The sequence below is a fragment of the Phalacrocorax aristotelis genome, chromosome 5, assembly GCF_949628215.1.
Source record: "Phalacrocorax aristotelis chromosome 5, bGulAri2.1, whole genome shotgun sequence".
Taxonomy (NCBI): Eukaryota; Metazoa; Chordata; class Aves; order Suliformes; family Phalacrocoracidae; genus Phalacrocorax; species Phalacrocorax aristotelis.
In genome coordinates, this window is record NC_134280.1 from 54,888,065 (window position 1) to 54,906,948 (window position 18,884).

Genomic DNA, 18,884 nt, shown 5'->3' on the forward strand with positions numbered 1-18,884 from the left:
AACTGTAGCTGTTGACATCCAAGGATTGTTTTCCTGAAGTGAGCTTAGTAACTGTTATATTGATTTGCCTATTCTACCATCAGATCACAGTCATAGTGGAGTATACCTTGTGGTGTCTTTAAAAGCTTTGATCTGTATTGCATTTTTCCACTAGAAAATGCTAGGAAAAAGAAAGGCTGCTGCACTTAGTGGTGCACTACCTGCCAGGTGGAAATTGCTACACCCCAGATGCTACAGGAAGCATGGGTTCTGGCTGCATTGGCTGGACAGAGCTCGTATCAACACACACTGCACTGTCTGCAAGAGGGTACATTGTACGGAGCGTCTCCCAGCATGGAGGGCTGTAGGGATTCATGGTGCTGCTCTTGTCGCCTCTCAGCAGCATGCTGCTGTCCTCCTCCATTTGCTTTTTTGTATGTTGCCTGAGCAAAGATAGCTCAAAAACCAAAGTTTCTTGGTCTTGAAGGGACTCAAAACTGAGCATTTGTTTTTAAGGCTGTTCATGTTACCATTGGATCTGAAGAGATTGGAGTTCATATTAAAAAGCTGTGTGAGACTTCACGTTGCAAAAATTTTAAGTCCTGTGGATCTTCTGAAAGCTTTGAGAATGGCTTCATATCATCTTCCTGTTGTCTTCATAAAACAGTGTTGCTGTGTGCTCTCTTTCCAGGTGCTATTTTGGTCATGTGGCTATAAGGGAAAGCAGTACAGTAGCTACAGCTTTTCCTTTGCTACTGAAGTTGCTTCAGCAACACTTTCAGCTTATTCTAAAATACTTGTTCTGAGAAGTATCACCAGCTGCAGTCCATATTAAAAATCTACTCTGGACTTGATCAGGTGCTCTATTTCCATTCTTAAGTTACGTGCTGTGTCCTAATGTTAGAAAAAGCTGAGCATAAGGCCTTTCGTTTTTCATTGAAATGATGATTACACTTTTTACAATGATTAAATATTACATTATATTGTAATGTTTTAAAATATTAATTACAGAGGAGGTGGTTAATTCTTCCTTATCTAACTTCCTATGGGCTTTGAGGAGTAACTTTAGTCATTGTTTCTATGCATGGCTGCTATTCCAGAGGAGGTGCTTTTCTGTGATGGCAGCAAGTTGACTTTTGATGGATGTCAAGTACTCGATGGGGAGATATTTCTTCCTACATGCATTTTTGTGTGTAGAGGTGAGAAACACACCTCCTTTGTTGCACTGTTTCTCCATTCCCCTAACATAGTCTCAGTAGAGCCTGTTTCTTTGCATTAAGATGGGAATCAAGTTTAACTTCTGAGTATCTAAATACAGCTGTTACTGTTGTTTTCATTCCTACCTTTAGAGTGTTAGGCAGTTTGCTACATAAATATCTAGAGCCTACAAGAGAGTAGCTGCACATGTAACATTATTACACAGGTGAGGTTGGAGTTAGTGTGACAGGAGCAATAGAGTAGTTTGATTCAGATGGGTGGAAGTAGAGCTGCATTTTGGAGACAAAGCCCTATAAATAAAAAAACCAAGGAGCCAGAAATAAGAGTTTGTGGTTTATTTGGTGTTGGAGCTGGTACTACAGCTGGACAGTTACTGTCTTGTTGCATATGGAAACCTTAACTTTTTTTTAAACATGCTCAGGAGACGAACTTACAACTCAGCTGACATAGTACGCAAAAATAAGGTTCTCAAAAAAAAAAGTATACACAAAAATTCCAGAGCAGGGTTAGGAAAATACATTTGGACCTACCAACAGTGAAATATTTAAGCTATTCAGCCAGCAGAGAAGGTTGGTCAATTGGCTTGACAGTCCTCTAACTGCAAGCAAATAGTCTTTGGTTTCACATTGTGTAATATTAGTTACTTATTGTTCTGAACCAACATTAAACAAGATGAGGAAAAGGCAAAGGGTTTTCTAGGCAGTGTGCTCTGCTTTGATGCTGGATTTCTGTCACACCACTTCATTGTACAAGACTGACTAGGTTATCTAGCTCTGGCTAATAATATGGGTGTCTGAACAGGGAAAAGCCTAGAATTAGTTTCCTAATGCTACCTTCAGGAAACTCATTTGTTCAGATTTGAGCTTTGTGTGTGTTCTAGTTGAGATACATACATTGAAAGATTTGACCTACTTGGAAAGTGCAACATAAGACAAACTACTCACTAAACCTGTTAAACTGCAAAAAGTGAACTGCTTGGGCAGATTCAAAACTGTAGTTCCTTCTGGATTCCCCAGAGTGTATCTGCACTCTTCCTTAATTTGTCCTCTTCCTCAGGCTTTAGGATCATTTTCACTACATCAGTGATGCCACTACTGCCCAGTACACAAGGAACACTGAGGAAGACATCATCTTTTATTCCGTGCATGCCCTGAAAAGTAGGTAAGGACAGTTAGGCTAGAATTTGTGTATGTCTGTTTTATAGAATATCCTACTGAGAAGACTCAATTAAATTTAGTTAGAATTAAACTAGGAAGTTATTGCCATTCTTCAGAATTCCCAAGGTTTTTAGTTCTCAGTAAGACAAAAGTTAGCAAAGAGGGGCTGCTCACCTTAACAACTGTAGAGATTGGGTGCACTCTTCTCAAATTCTTCATCATAGTTTCAGCTAGATCTGCCACAGAAAGGCCAATAGCCCATGATGTGTACCCCTTCAGTTTGATGACCTCATAGGCACTGCAGAGACAAGGTTACTCATTAAAAAACAGTACCATCAACTGAAATATTTAAAGTTTGTAAGAAGGGCTTTGAGAGTTCCCTTAATCAACTTGGAGATATCAAAAGCTTGACTGATCTGCTGACAGGACTGACATGAACTCAGCAGTGAAGAATTCTATTCGCATTTTACGCTACTCCCCACGGTTATACTGGAAACTTGGAAGTTAATGCACTTCCCTAATTTGAAGTTCACTAACCAGGAAAAAAAATAACTGCCAAATCTACATTACTCCTTAAAATATTATTTCAAGTTCTGTTATGTCTGCATCTTGACATTTATTTTGGGCTACTATGGTATTTATGAAACCAGATACAGACACTACAATTTAAAGGTACTATAGCTCTTCATCATTTTTTCTTGTGTTTGGCGGGGGGGAAAAGAAAAATCAGTATTTACCTGTCCACCACCTGCTTATGGACCTCCTTCCAGTGTTCCTTGTCTGCATCAGTTCCTAAGTCTGGATGAAGAGCCTTCAGGGAGACGCCAGCAACATTCACTCCACTCCAAACAGGTACTGCGAGTTACACATAGGTTAATCTATCTCACAAGAAAATTTAGTTTTGTCCTCAAGTTAATAGTTAAGACCTAGTTAGAATAATCTGCAACACACAGGTCACTACGATTTAGATATGACTTCAAATATAATATGACCTGTGAGGCCAATCTAAATTGCAGGCTGAGAACCTAGGAGCATATAAACATCTTTCTTCATATACGACATCCCAATGTTTGGATATACCTTTGTTAAAGCAAAGTTGCTCTTTTTCCTGTCCTCTAGACTTGCCTCTGCAATTCTGTTCCTATATACAGTTCTTGAAGTAATGAAGAGATGCCAGTGAAGACAACTGAGTGACTACCCGCAGGTCAGTGCAGATCTTTAGGAGTCCCCTGCAGAGAACTTTACCCTCTTGCTTCTTCAGTTTTCTTTTTTTTTTTTTTTTTTTTTTTGAGTTATGGGAACAACTTAGCCTAGAAACGTTTAGCTTCCTCAGGTTACAGTAATGACCTTTTCCAAGCAGAGTACCTCAGGTCAAACATAGATCATCTAGGGTTACTCTGCGTAGCAGAAGACTTAAAGCAGGACTTGCATTCTGAAGGTGCTGCAGTGCAAAAATTTTAAAGCAACATTTTGCTGTAGCTTTTGGAGATGCGTCTTGCAAACTATCAGAAAAAGTTCTTTGTAACCACCAGCCAGATTTCACCCTTACCACTGGAGTCTCCATGCTCTCCAACAATCCATCCATGGCAGCTCAGAGGATGGATGCCCAGTCTTTCTCCCATGAGGTGGCGGAAACGGGCAGAGTCCAGATTGCAGCCACTACCAATAACACGGTGTTTAGGAAAGCCACTGATCTTCCAGGCCACATAGGTCAAAATATCCACTGTAAGTAGAACAGGGAGGAAAACAAGTGCCACTTGCGAGCAGTTTGATAACTAGGATGGTATTCTCCATTCATCTGTAAGGATCTTATCTGCAGGCTAGTTATGTGGAATATAGCCTAAAGTAATGCCCATGACCAGGCCCTGCAGTGGGCTAACAGAATGACTGCTCTAAAGGCAGAATTGAGAGGCTGTTTATGCTATGCATGCAATTATCAGTGCCCCTTACTGTGTCTTATGCTAAAAAACACTTAAAAGGCAACTGAAGACCCAAGTTGGAGGCAACTTGGTTTATTTCTCAGAGGACAAGCTTGCTGAGTGCAGAGAGGGAAGATGACGCTTTTTGCTACATGGTTATGTGGCATAAGTGTTTTCTAAAAGCCTGTGCTTGGTCATATTAGCTTACTGATGCCACCTTACTGAAGAAAACACTATTCTCTAAAACAAATCCTGTCATTAAGCCAACACAACAAACCTGGGTTTGAGACAATAAGCAGCGTGCAGTCAGGACTGTATTTAACAACATTGGGAATGATGAATTTGAAGATATTCACATTGCGCTGGACCAAGTTAAGGCGGCTCTCCCCTTCTTGCTGACGGGCACCAGCAGTGACAATAACCAGCTTGGAGTGTGCAGTCACACTGTAATCTGCAGACAAAAAGGCTGTGTCAAACGTGACCTCTTTCTACATGTGGTTCAGAACAGGAGTTCTCAGTTCCTTTTAGTATTGATATCTAAAATTCTCAAATTTGAGGGTGCTAAAATTCTCTTGGTAATTGTTACCCTAGACTTTGCTTCTGTAGAAAGTTAAGTTTTCCTTTAAGAATGGGGTTCATTGCCACAAGTGGCAGCCTTAAGGGCATGTCAAAAATCTTAACACGTAGAATTGGGCAGTGGTATTACATACTTCTAAGGCACGGAGGGTATGGGGTAGCTGTCAGGATGGCATCCAGTGCAAGTGCTGTGTAAAAGGGGAAGAAGGCTCTGCCCTTGTAACCTACTATCTGTGGACGCTGTTCACATTAACTAAGATATGAGATGGCTACCATTTGCCCTAGTCAGGTTGCCACTAAACTTAAAAAGTGTCATACATTTATGGCCAAGAAATAAGCGGTAATACATTCAGGGCCTAACTGGCTGTGAAATAAAATTCTCAGCGGTGCAGGAGTACTTAAGAAATTCATCTTTCTATATTGAGTGATCAATTCTGGAACAGGATTCCTAGATGGACTGGCCTTAACAAGGTATATGAAACTGAACGTCAGCTGAGCAGAAATGAAGTGAGCTTTCCTCCTAACAAGTCAGATGACAGGCTGAGTGCTAGACTTGGATGACCAGTTGGAGATCTGAAGTGGCTATCTATTTGGAAATAACAAGCACATTAGAGCCAACTACTTGCCTTTGCCAGAGACGATCTTTGGTGTTCTAAGGAAAAGGCTGCCGTGCTGGAGATCTAGCATCTCTCCTCTGAGCTTGTCCTCCACAACATCAACAAGGGCAAGTTCATCAGCTAAGTCCTACAGTGACCAAGATTAAATATTATTACCTCTTTTTGAGACAAGTACCCAATATGTAAACTGTGAAGTTGCAATTTTTTTAAAAGCAGTGATCTCTTTAAGCAATTTTGCTCACCTCTATCACTTTACTTATACCCAAGCAGAGTACTGAAATCAGTCTCCTGGGATATCCACTTTATTGTGTTAGTTTTTTACCTTTCATATCCTCATTCTGTGTGGAGTAGGTGTGCAATTTAGTATGACAATGATGAAGATTAATTTAATAGCTGTTCATAAACAACATATTTTACAGATAAGAAAAGCAAGCCTGATATTAAACACAGCATTTTCAATACAGTAATGCAATGCGGAGGACAAGTCATTTAGAGTGTCCAAGACTGCTTTTTCCAGTCCACACTGCAAAGTATGCCATCACACTCCCTGCTTCCAACAAAATGATGCCTCAGTTCTTAGAAGGGATTCTGGAAGTCATTCAAAGGTAAATGCAGCTCTTGCATCAGAGTGATACATACAGCATGTTCTGTCTGATACTGTCAATAGCTTGAAGATTGCTGCTTCATTTCAGGCCCAAAGAAATGAATGGACAACCAAAAGTTCATCTTGTGTGCTAGCCCAATTAGTCTAATTAGGGAGATTATTTTTTGCCCCTCTTTTAGGCCTCAGGTTGTCACAGCTATGCTGCTTCATCCTAAGCTTAACTCTTACCTTCATCAGGATGCTGATAGCACAGGCCATTCCAACTGCACCCACACCAACCACACTGATCTTATTGTGGGCATGACTCTGCTCCTTGTGGACATTGTGGATGAGCTGATCCTTGAGAGACATGGTGCACTGCTGCAAGGAAAGCAACAGATTGTTTCTCCAGGCTTTGGAGCTTTTACTGACACCAGAATATTTGTATCAAGCAAGATGGAGTTTATTCCAGGATGATAAGAAAATGGATATAAATCACATGCCTAAAACATCTGGCAGTACTGCCTGTATGCAGCAAAATTATTAAAAATTTGAATTATTTATGACAATGCTCGTTATAGCTTTCCCTCAAATACAGCCTGAGAACCATTGGGTATGTAGCTGGGTGGCACTCCAGCAGCATTACAATGTTCTAAATGATCGTCCATATTACACTTAGGTAAAGGAAGCCATTTTAGTACTTTTAAGCACAGCATGGTCTGGCATTTTCCATTCTACAGCCCTGAAAAACTGGTACTCTGTGCCCTGAAGCCTTTCCAGACCTTAAGTTGTATAACGCTTAGGTAAGCCCTTCTTAAGCACAGTGTGATCCTCAAAGTCAACTTTATGGATTTGTTTTGAAGTAAAATTGCATAGTTTTGAATTAAGACATCTAGAGATATCTAGAATCTGGTGTTATCCTCTCTCCCACCCTCAATATTTTTAGCTACTAGCTGCATAGCAGCTTGGTAATATGGGTAGTAATCTGACAGCCACAAGTGTACTGAAATGTCACTATGACGATGGAGTATTGCGCTTTCACCCTTGCAGAAGCCAACAATTATGCTTTCCCAGGTGGTGCTGCACTGCCAGCAGCACAGCTTCTGCCTTGCCTGAAGAGCCCAAAGCAGGGGGCAGCCTCACAGATGGATGCAAGTATAGACACAACATGATTCTGAAGTTAGGGATGAACAGGCAGCAACTCGTTCAGAGCAGGAAAGGCCAGGCAGCGTTGGCCAAGCAGGTAAAGACTGCGAGTTTGGGGTGGGGCAGGAAGCCATCAGTGCCCATATTTAGGGAAAGTTAACCAAGATACGTTAGTCTTCATTTGCGGAAGTCTCCTGAAGCGTGGCCCGGTATAGAGCACACTCTCACCACGTGCCAAGCTCTCCCTTTGCACTACAGGAACTTCAACATGCAGGGCTGGTGAGAAGCACCCACTCAAGCATTTTTCAGTTACACTTAAACATCAAAATTTTTGTTTTCAGAGTGCTATTCCCCCTGAAGGAAGAAGGTTAGAGGAGAGCCTGCAACCAAGGTGCTGTATTAACACTCCATTTCAAACGCAGCTGAGCCCATCCTCACAGCCCTTTGCAGGGTCACTCCCAGCAGGCTGGTTCCTGGGGCCACACGCACTTTTACCGCCGATTAGGGAAAGCAAGATAATCCACGCAGGCTGAAGGAGTGGGGGGGAAATGGCGGGGCAATGCAGCGCAGTCTCAAGGAGATGGAGGGGTGTTATGTGGAAATCACGCCGGTCGCACAAGGCCGCCAAGCAGGGCGCGGTGCCTCGCCTTGCCACACCGCACCCAAGGCGGCGCCGGGCTGAAGTCCAGGGCTGTGCTCGGGAGCTCCTCAGCCCGGGGGACACCCGTCGAGCAGGCGGCGCCTGGTTGACCGAGTCCCCCCTGGAAAGCTGGCGCCCAGCGGCGCCCTCACCCCCCCACCCCCACCCCCACCCTCCTTAACCCGCGAAATCGATCGCACCTACCAAGCGTCCTCAACCGAGCGCGGCGGCGGCTGTAGCGGCGGGGCGGGGAGGCTGCCGCCGCCTTAAGTAGAGCCGGGGCGGCTGACGTGCGGCGGGCGGGCCGGGTGGTGGAGACGTGCCCGCCGACACGTCGGGGTGGGGAGGAGGAGGGGGAAGTTGTGGCGGGCCGGCATGGGAGCAGGGAAGGGGGGGGGGTGGGGGGGGGGGGGGGGGGGGGGGGGGCGGGGCGGGGCGGACGGTAACGTTCGGCCTCGTTAACCGCCGCTCTGGGATGCTCGGCCGGTAACGGCTGGCAGCGTGAGGGAAGCTCAGGCTGGCGAGGAGGAGCTCAGCCCTGGCCGGGGTCCCGCTGCTCCTCTGGGGGCTTATGGCTGTGGTTCCGGATGGAGCCTCTTGTCTGGTGGCTAGAAACCTGTTCCTAATTTCCATCTAAACCTATAGATACTTGTTTGGTTTTGGTTTTGCTTTGGTTTGGTTTTCTTTTTTTTTTGTTACAGACATCCTGGTCTGGCATTTACTTAACCTTTCCGTGCATTTACATATCCAGCTCCCACTCATTTGTTTTTTAAGTTACATAAGCTAGACCTTTTCAGTCATGCATGATGCAAGCTGTGTTCAGGTCCTTGGGACATCCTTTCTGTGCCACGCTTTCAGTTTGAATGCTTTTCTCTTGAGAGAGGCTGTGCATAAGAGTGTTTTAGATAGTCTTCTCAGTGATGACTCAAACAGGAACACTAATCTTTTCCTGTCATTGCTGGAAATACCATGACTGGACTCACACTTAGTCTTTTTCACAGTCATGCCACACTGTCAGCTCCCTATCACCCTGTGGTTGCTTAGGAAAGCCAAGTCCTTCTCCTCTTCACTTATTTCTTGCTAGGATACTAACAAAGAGCAAAAACATTTTTATTATTTCGTGGATGCCTGAAGTTTCATTTTTACACTATGATGCTACAGGGCTGTCCCACAAAACTGTTTTTAGTAAACCCATGCTACTTTTTACCCCTTAATTCACTGAATTTCATGTTTGTAGTTAAATATTCCTTCGCAAGTTTTGCTGAAGAACTGCACAGGCACAAAAGCACAGGCCCCAACTGATTCCGCCAATGCTCACTTCTTAAATACTTGCTGTTCTCTGGTCCTGTGTAATGCCTCCAAGTCAGTAAATTTACTTAAAATCTTTGCACCTGGATTTGTAGTTTACTGTGTTTTGGGATTCTGGGATTGAGAATGTCTGGTTCCTCCAGCTGGAGTACAGTAGACTCTGAGTTTTGCTTGCCAGCTGGTTGTGTTCATTTATTGTCTTGTATCCATTTCTCCCTTCTACCCATCCTTGTAGGCATCCTGTCTTTACCCTACGGATTAACATGTCCATCCTTAATGAAAATCAGAGAAGCATCCATTTAATCTTGTGTGAGTAGCTGGGTTATGTCTATTTTCCCATTCTTGTTTTACAGTGATCTTTCCCCCCTTCCCCCTTTTTTTAAAATTTTTTATAGCTGTAGTACCTTTGTGATATTTATGTTAGTTTCCTTTTGGGATTCTAATTCCAGCTGATTTTTGGCGATATCTATTCACAGCTTTGTCTTCCTCTACCTGTACCAACCTTTCCATCTCTCTTTTGTCTGGGATGTCTTTTCTAAAGCTAGTTTATATAGTTTACCTCTTAGTCACTAGAGTGAGCCAATTTACAAATGAGGAGGTTGTCATGGAGGTCTTCATCTGTCCACAACCGCATCCCACTCACAGTGCATGCAAGCATAAAACATGGCCCTCAGTCATGCTAGACCAGAGCAGATGGTATGAAGATGGGTATATCTCATCACATCTAAGGCTTGCACTCACCTGCCAAACTCTGCTTTACAACTGAAGGGATTTTCTGCTGCTGTTCAAGGCACGCTAACGCCTTGTCACAGACCATCCCAGTGACAATTCCCTTCTGCTGTGGTGACCTGATGGGAATGGGAGCCCAAAGCCTCATCATTTCTTTGACAGTCCATTGGTAAAACTAAAGAAAGAAAAAACACAGGTGAGAAAACATCTAAAAATGCTTGAAACATAGAATAAGGAGGTTTGCATGAAACAATTCAGAAAAATACAAAATTCAGGTTCTTATTATGAAGACCAGCACTTCTACCAAAGGAGGTTAAATATAATGACCTATTGGTTGCAAAACTAGATGTGCTTTGTTCCTTGCTGCTGCCTGAGGAATGAGAGATGCTTGTGAGATGTGTCATGTCAGAGGAGACTGGCAGCTAAGGAAGGGAAAGTGCGGGTAGATGCTGAGTAGGCCTAGTGCCGCATGAATGCAGAATAAAAGGAAACCGTTTAATGTAGTTCTGTCATTCTGCATTATGCTGGGTTTGCTGAGCATCTTGTTCTATCAGAATTCTCAAGGGTGGATTAGGAAGTTTAGTTCTGCATCCCAGGAATCTGTATTTACAGTGGCTTTGTATGAATGGGACTAAACATCTCATCCAGAGTTTGGGTTCCAGGCATCTGGCAGGAGAGAAAATGAACATTTGACAGAATGAAGATGAAGAATAAATATTTTCTCCCTATAAAAATGTTTACATCTGGAGAGTTTAAATGTATAGTAAAAGGCTTCTAAGACAAAACTGGCTGGATAGATTTAAGAGCATTTTAAAAATATGTAGCTAATATAGAGCAAGTGGTATTTTACTACTGTCTCAGTGAGACCAAGGTTCCTAAGAGAAGAATGTTGGTATTATAAGATTGTTCTTATCCTGTGGCTCAGGCAAAATTAAATTGGACATGGTTTTCAGGGTATAAGTTCCAATAAAATCTTCACTTGCTTGTGTTTTTGTGCTCATTACTGAGAACAGAACCAAGACCAAATCTCTGTTATACATAACAGAAGACATCAGGCTGTCCTTAGCTGTCTGGTTCCTATTCAGATACAGGAGATCCTACCTTTAGTAGAGTAGGACAAACCAAGCTAACTAGGATGTTTCAAAACCATCCTGGTTCCAACACATCCTTGATGATAATCAGATCAGAAGCCTTGTTTTGTTAAAAAATAATGTCAGCTTTTAATATGCCAGTGTTAATTCACCTGGGTTACAAAACTGAGAAGAAGGCTACAACTGCCCATTTTTTCCTTTTATGTGTCCTTTGTGATCTTAGTAGAAGCAGTAGATGCTCAGGAGGAACAGAGTTATCTGGCATGATTGGCATTGATTTTCTGTCTCAGAGAGCTTCAATCAGAGAAGGCTCAGAACAACCCAAACAGAACAGGGTGAGCAAATTCAGAGCATATTTCTTGCGCTTGGAAGATTGAGGCCAGGTCTGTTTTGATTTCTTTTAAGTGATTGACTTTGATTGTAGGGATGGGGCTGACTTTCCTCACTTGTATATATAAGGAGTTTTATTCTTCCTGTTCTTTTGCTGCTGCTGCCTTTCATCGCAGTAGCGGGAGGTGGTGTTGACAGAGTGATGGGAATATTTGAAATGTGACAGGGTCTCTCCAGGAGCTTGGCCATTCCTCAGCCTGCTCGCCCTCTTTTCCATATTAGCTTTCACAGATTAAACAGGAAAAATAAAGCAATAGAAGTTGCTGAATGTGGAAACATTTATATTTTTAATCTGTTACACTGAGGCCTTTCCTCTGGCCTCAGGTGGCATTTGATCAGGCTTTGGTCAATAACAGAAGAAAATGATGTCCCATTCTCATTAAACAATGTATTTGTCTTTAAACTATGAGATATCAATTAAACCTTTATCACAGAAATAAAGTCCAGAGACAGTTAAACAAGGTGAGTTAAATGTGTGTGTCTTGCTATTTTCAGTAAAACACAAAGTGTTAGTAAATTTCTCTATGTTTTGCTAATACGCAAGCGGTTTTACATGGTGATGTTTAATTTCTACACTTGCCATTTGCTCAGGTCCTGGCTCACGACAGACTAAGTCAAATCTGATGGTGCTGCTGGGCTGAATAATGACACCAAACCATGACCTGCACATATTTGCAGTATGAGCTACAGCTCAGCTGGGAGGTTAGCAGTAACCCAAAGCCGCCGCTGATGCTGACTGGCACTGGAAAGGTCAGTGGAATCTCTGCTCCACCTGAGATTTGAGGTCTAATTTGCCCCTAAAAATCATAAGTGTTATTCCCAGCATGATCAGTCCTGTTTTTACTCTGACATCGTCAAGGGCTTTGCTTTCATATGGTGTCAGTGATGTGAGGGAAAGACCTGGCGCTAGACATAGCTACATCATGTTTCAGTCCTGTCTTTCCCTTTGATTTATTCTGAGGCCTGAACAGCTTCCTCCAGCTTTAATAGCTTCATTTCTCCTTTGTAAAATGGGAAGGGTCTTTATTGACCAACCTGATGGTGGTACTGTATGGATTAGTTAATTATGAAACACTTCAGCTTCGTAAAACAAAATGAAAATGATGGTGGTTCTTTACCTAAACCAGAGAGGTCTGAACACCAAAATGGAGTAGCTAGGCACCAAAAGTTTAGTATACTCTGCTAAATTGTCAACATCAGAAAAGCTCCCAGGGCCAGAATTTTTGCAATTTCAAAATACTTACCAGGGTAAGATACAAGAAGCAAGTTTATACTCCATAAAAATCTGTATTTTGTGTTCTTCAAATTTGGGTGGCATAGCCACATCAAACCATTTGAACTATCTCCTAAGAAAATTAAAAGCTAAAAGATGAGTCTCACGTCAGCTTGCACTAACAAGTATCTCTGCACATAACTGATTAGCCATGGTCCATACACCTCCGGTTCCCTCTCCTTGGCTTCTTCCATGTGTGCAGGTTATGGTAAGGACACCAGTATGACAAAAATCCACTGCTTTTGCTGCTTCACACCCTCTTTTTCTTTTCACTGTTGTTGTGGGGGAGGGGCTAGCTGATGCAATTCTCATTTCCCGGTATTTATACATATGTGATTCTACAACCTGTTTTTAAATGTGCACCAGAGTAATATAGGTGGAGACCTGTGTAAATAATTGGCAGTTTCTGAAGATCCCAGATTCCACAATATCCTTTCATCAGATGTATGGTTTTGATTGTAAACTGTTTTCAGGCTGACATGTTTCAATATGCAGAATCTGCAAGCTACACCAATTTTTCTTTTCCCTTTGAAAGGTTGGTTATTTTTGCAAGTACAACAGCAATGTATTATGCATTCAGTATAAAGCTAGATAAAACTGTATTTCTTGCAATTATTTTCTTAATACAAAGCTGAAGAAAACTGTATATCTTGAAATAGCTTCTTAAATCATCACTCTAGGTAGCTGGACTAAGAGGAATGCATGATTTTTGTCTTGCTTCTCTAAGGAAATTAATTTACTCCTGGAAGCATGAGTTACTGCGCAGGATTCTCCAAACCAAACCCATTCCCTTGATGCAACTCTGGATACTTACTCATTTACTCAGGAACTGCAGGAAATGGGATGCTCAGATAAATCATGTGGTCAGAGGGGGATGGAAAAGCACTCCCATGGACATGGGCCGCTATTCAGTCTTAGCCTAACAAAGTCACAAAGATGTCACAAAGGAGTGTAATCATTAATGGATCTTTGCTGCTGCCTTCTAAACAGTGCAGAAGAAAGACGTGAGTTCATCGCTTTATCTCTTTCATCTGTTTAGGAGACGGGAGCATCACAGTTGGGACTCTGCTTTCTAAACTAGCAGCAGCAGAACTATTACTGTTATCTAACTTGTCTGAGCGCCTGACAGGCTGCAGTAAGTGGAGACTTTCTATAAATTACAGTAAGGAGCTGGAGGGATATGAGAGGAGGGCTGCAGACTGCTGCCGCGGCTACTTGCCAATTCAAGAGGGCAGGCAGATTCAGCAGCAAAAGGTCAGAGGTACATCCCTGCACTCCTTCTGGAGCAGAGGCCCCCTTGCCCTTATTTTAATATTCATTTTAATTCTGCAGCTGTCAGTTTTGAATTCCCCAGGATCCCTTCTCAGCACATCACATGCGAACAAGCTGGTTAGCTCATGGTAAAGAGCTAGAGTCCTGCAGACAAGTTTTTACTGATTCAGGCCATTTGGGACACAGTACATTTAACAACACAATATTGCCTCTGCCACAGAGGGAGATACTTTTCTGGCATTTCAGACCTTACATATCTGCTTGACCCTCTGTGTATTCAAAATGATAGCAGGTTATGTATTCTCTCCCATCCAAAAATCACTGTGGCCAAACTTTAATTTCTGTGAATCAAAATTCCAGGTTACATTGCTGGAAACTCAGCATCCTGCAGTTGAGAAGTTACTGCGCCATACGACCACTGTAGAAAGCTGAGAGTACATCTCAACGTTACAGACATTACAGACTTGGTGGAGGATCTTCCTGCCCTGCCTGCTCTACAGAAACAGTGCACAAGAAAGATGTGAGTTCATCCCTTTGTCTCTTTCATCCATTTAGGAGATGGGAGTGTCACAGCTGGGACTCTGCAAAAAGAAGTTCTCACTTTAGCAGCATAAAGTTACAGGGTCAAGGAAGTCCTAGACATTGAAAATAATTCGGTCTGTGTTTTCATGAGGGACATGCTTCAGCATGCAGGATACCTCTCTTCAAAGCTTTCACTGAAGACATCGTGGCTATAAAGTTTCTGTAGCTCTTTGTGGGTCCTGGTGAATAAAACACACGCCTGTGCCTGGAGTGGAGTGGAAAGGCCAGAGATCAAGCGAAAAATCACATTCTGGTCTCCTTTTAGAGCCTGGGTGCCACAACAGCCTCACAGTCTATCCCACATGTTGGTGTCCTCAGATAATGCCCAGTGGATATGGAAAATATGTCTGCCTGTGACTGTTACATAGTCACAGGTGACTATGTAGTAAACCCCTTCCTTGGAGAAGAAAGATGTAGTTTACCTTAGCAATAGAATGGAAGTACACAACCAGCTGCTTTCATTTCAGTCCCCACACTTCGGCCACTCCTGAGGGTCTTTAAAAGAGTTGCAGCTGGGCCAGCTCAGCTGTAAGATAGCAGTCCTGAGGGGTGATTTTGGCTTGGGTTACAGAGTTAAACTCTTCTGCTATTCTCAGATGGGAAAAGTAACTTGACTGCTTCTGCACAATATACTCTTTTAGGTCTTTGTTTTTGTGGTGGTGGTTGCTGGCAGCTCTGTGGGTGAACACATAGCCCTGGGCAAAGTGACATGACTGTGAAAGGCAGGTGCTGTCCTGAGAGGTTATCAGGCAGAGTTTTAAAATACTGCTTATATCATATGTACTGCCAGCAGAATGTACTGCTGGTATGGATGTGGAGCTATCACCCAGGGGAAAGCTGTTGGCTTATCTCTTTGAAAGTTCTGCTCCCTGGGCTTTTTAATTTTTTTTTGTTTTGTTTTAGGTTTTTTATAAGCAGAAGGTAGTCAAGGGAAGGAAAGACACACACCATTTCCTTAGTGACCAAGTTCTCCTAGCCTATACTGTTAGGGATTTACACCATCATCTGGATGTGCTGTAGCTGTATGTGAGCTCGCATTTAGTGGCCTGCACTTTCCCCAGGCTTGCAGGTTGGTGCTGGAGACCTCATCCTATACACAGCAAAGCTAGATGTGAGCCCTGAGGTCACATGTAGATTCCTAGTGTGGCTTCGCAGGAAGAGGGGATTGATTTTCATGAACAATTTTTTTGTGTGTGTAATCTTAATTTCCTTCCATGCCCATGTTTATTAACTGAAATGCAATACGCTCCACCATGACTCACTACCAAAGGTCTAAACTGTGGCAGTGATTCCAAAGGAAAATAACAGTGGATAGAGGTGCAGCCTGCATTGCTAAAATGCAGTAGTCTTTTAACTCAGCTTCATTATGCAGCCATAGAGAAATCATTAATATACTTGAAGCAGGTACCAAGTTGAACATCTCTGTTGGGAGCACGGCTTCACAGTGCAGGCATTGTACAGACACACGGCAGTTCTCCTCAGCAAAGAGCTCATCAACTGAAGAAGCAGAACAAAACAGGGAAGTGAAAGTGGAAGCAGAATAAAGCCGAATGATTGCCAATTAGAGTGTTTGTCTTAGTATGCTGTGTTTTTCAAGAACATTACACAAATACTGACCTTTTTCTCTATCAGTTAATTCAGTTTTCTTATTTACACTCAATCTTTAAATAGAAAATGAAAGGTTGCTGCTTGTCTACAGAGTACCAATGAATCATTTTCCCCATGCTATGCGAAGTGCAGTGTTTCTGGCTTGTGGACCCTCTGCTGCTGTATTTGGATGAAATTGCACAAATATTTAGCAAACATTTGCTGGGCATGGCCTTGTTGTTTTGCAAACTATTGTAAGTCTTGTTTAAGGAGATGGATGTTACCAAAGGGGACAAGCACCTGACTTCTAGCTCCTATGGGGGGAATCCTGATACTTGCAGAATCTGTTGATTCTCTAGCTTGGGCCTTAAAATGAACAGCGTGCCTGTGTCCTGGGTGGTATATACAAGGTGCACCATTTCTCAATGGCGATCTCCAGCCTTCTGTTGTTTTTCTCATAACTTTATCCAGATTCAGTTGTATCCCTAGACCCTATGCAGTTCTGGCCTTAAGAGGCAATATCGCTGCCCTTTTAAAAGATGACAATATGATGAAAAAGGGAGGTGCTAGGAGGTAGCATCATGGATTCTCTCTCTGTGTGTGCCACATGTGCACAAGAGCTGGATTTCTGGAGGCTGGGTCTCCTGAACCCTTACCACCAATATATTCTCCATATCCCTTTTGCAAGTTGTATATCACTTCTGCTTTATACGTTCCACAGTCTATGTAGGATTTATTCTGTGTTTGTGGAAGATCTTTCATATTTAATGCTCTGATGTCAGAAAAGATACCAGCATGCTTGATCTCTTGCTCACTGCATGAGGGCAAAAAATTTTTGGAGTGGCAACAGGGACGTACAGTCCCCTTGGTCTGCATTAGCTCCTCACCCTGAGACAAGCCTCTAGACTGGCTGCTGGGGCAGCGGGGCTCACCCATCACTTCACTCTCAGTCTCTGGACTGGAATGTTTGTAGACAGGGCAGTGCCAATTTGGTGGAAGAATATCAGTATTAGAATTTGTGAGACATGGGACAGACCAGAGCCCAGGTCTCTGACTGCCAGGGTGCAACGTGGTGTATTTATGCGTTCAGACAGAAGGAGCTAGGTCTGTTGCTTTCTTTATGGAGTATCATTCTGTGTGTGTGTTTGGCTTCTAACCCAGCATTCCTTAATTTTTAATCTCATCAACTGTTTGTGCCCCCAGGGTGGCGCAATAAGGAAAAGAAATCTGTTTCACTTTTAAACTTCTGAAGCTAAGTAGTGGTTTGGTCTTGAGAAGTGAAAGCAGTTGAAGGCTGAGGGTGCCTAATAAGTTTTGGAAAGTTCAGGATTAAGGATTATTTTTCCTGTGTGTATATGTTTAGGTGTAATGTTGAACATGCATTCCTCGGGTAATCTCAGCCTTGCATCCCCTTTTAAAATATGCTCCCTTGCAACAACAACATCTGGAGATCTGGAGTCAATAGGATGTTACATTATGGAGGGAATTAAAATAATAATAATAAAATAAATTCTGTAACGTTTCATATCTGTTAGGCAAAGGTTACTGAGGGCTGGTTAGTTCAGTGCATGACGTCTGTAAGAGTTCTTAGGCGTATAAGAGCAGCCAAAAATAGCTCCTTGGAAGGTCAGGGAAGGCACCTTTTCTGCATGTGGATAGCTTTGCATTTCTGACCTGAAACATCTAGATGTCTTATAGTAAGCAAGAAAGAATGGATGGAAAGAAGATAGACTATGAAAATGGACTTGTTACACAGGCTCTGGCTGCCCTCCATCTTCCTTATTCATATGAGCCTCTACAAACTGCTGCCAGCCTTGGAGATTTTTCCATACATGAAATGGAGGAAGCCTGCATTAACTTCTAAGCCATGCTTCAAAGACAGCCTCGCCAAATAAAGGCTGGATTCAAACTGTCAATAGATGAACAGCAAGAGGGACCCTTATGTTTTAAAATGGAACCATAGGCTCACATCCAAGTGATTTTAAGCTTCTGACTGACCCCAGAGCCTGAAAGAAATTTCAGCTTGTCAGACCAAATGTTCTCTTTCTTTTGATATCTGCATGCTGAGACAGAGTTTATGTGCAGCTTTTATAGCAAATCCCAAAGTCAGAGTCACCGCAGAACACTTTAGCTCTTGCCTGTTCAATAATTAATGCGAGAGGGAAAGATGCTGTGTTTCTCTGCATATTAATTCCCCCCGCCCTTTCCTGCCCAAATCCCCTTGGTTAATCAGGTTATGTTTGCCCTATTTCTCTCGGGGAGCAAGCAGAATGCAGTGTTGCTAGAAAAGGAGGAAAGGAAGGAGAAGGGCATGTTGAAATCAAGCGTGTGTTGAGGATGCTACAGAAATGAAAGCTTCGCTTTGGCAGGGTTCCCAAGATCACAGCGGGATGCCTTTGGGCTGTGGGATGTCTCTGACCCACCACGCTTCCTGACATGCGTGATCTCATATCTCAGGCAATGTGCCAAAGGACAGTGCCTGTCTGTGCTCAACCTGGAGGCACTGGTGGTCTCTGCAGCCAAAAGCTCCCTCCCCAAACACTCACTCAACAGCCTTTTTCAGCTAATGGCCCCTAGGAGGATGTAACTGATGTCCCTGTGGGAACGTTTGCCTGAAGCGCAGTGGTTAATTTTTCTTTGGGGGGGGAGGAGGGCAGTGCATGTGTGCAGACCTGTATGTGCTGCATGCTTTTGTGTAGTTGCACAGTATTTAATTCTTGCTGCACTTATCCTCTTGGACATGTAGCTGCAAGCCACAGAAAAATATCACAGACAGACCCACCAAAGTAAAATGCAGCAACGAGAAGCAGGGAGGCA

General features: G+C 42.9%; 1 protein-coding gene across 1 annotated transcript; it reads right to left on the minus strand.

Moving 5' to 3' along the window:
* Positions 1 to 1,517: 1,517 nt before the first annotated feature.
* LOC142057836 (L-lactate dehydrogenase A chain) lies at positions 1,518 to 8,312 on the minus strand. Its single transcript, XM_075094641.1, has 8 exons — positions 8,040 to 8,312; positions 6,299 to 6,430; positions 5,476 to 5,593; positions 4,551 to 4,724; positions 3,904 to 4,077; positions 3,092 to 3,209; positions 2,529 to 2,652; positions 1,518 to 2,347 (listed from the first exon to the last, which is right to left on the minus strand). Exons 2-8 carry the CDS (start codon positions 6,419 to 6,421, stop codon positions 2,183 to 2,185), a joined length of 996 nt encoding a protein of 331 aa, XP_074950742.1. The 5' UTR covers positions 6,422 to 6,430; positions 8,040 to 8,312; the 3' UTR covers positions 1,518 to 2,182.
* Positions 8,313 to 18,884: the final 10,572 nt, after the last annotated feature.

Bases quoted from the DNA above. Each gene is read 5' to 3' on its own strand.
- LOC142057836 (XM_075094641.1), bottom strand. From the start codon at position 6,421: ATGTCTCTCAAGGATCAGCTCATCCACAATGTCCACAAGGAGCAGAGT. The intron at 4,078-4,550 runs GTTTGTTGTGTT...TTCTACTTACAG, and splicing joins GCTTATTGTCTCAAACCCAG to TGGATATTTTGACCTATGTG. The intron at 2,653-3,091 runs GTAAATACTGAT...TTGTCTCTGCAG, and splicing joins CATAAGCAGGTGGTGGACAG to TGCCTATGAGGTCATCAAAC.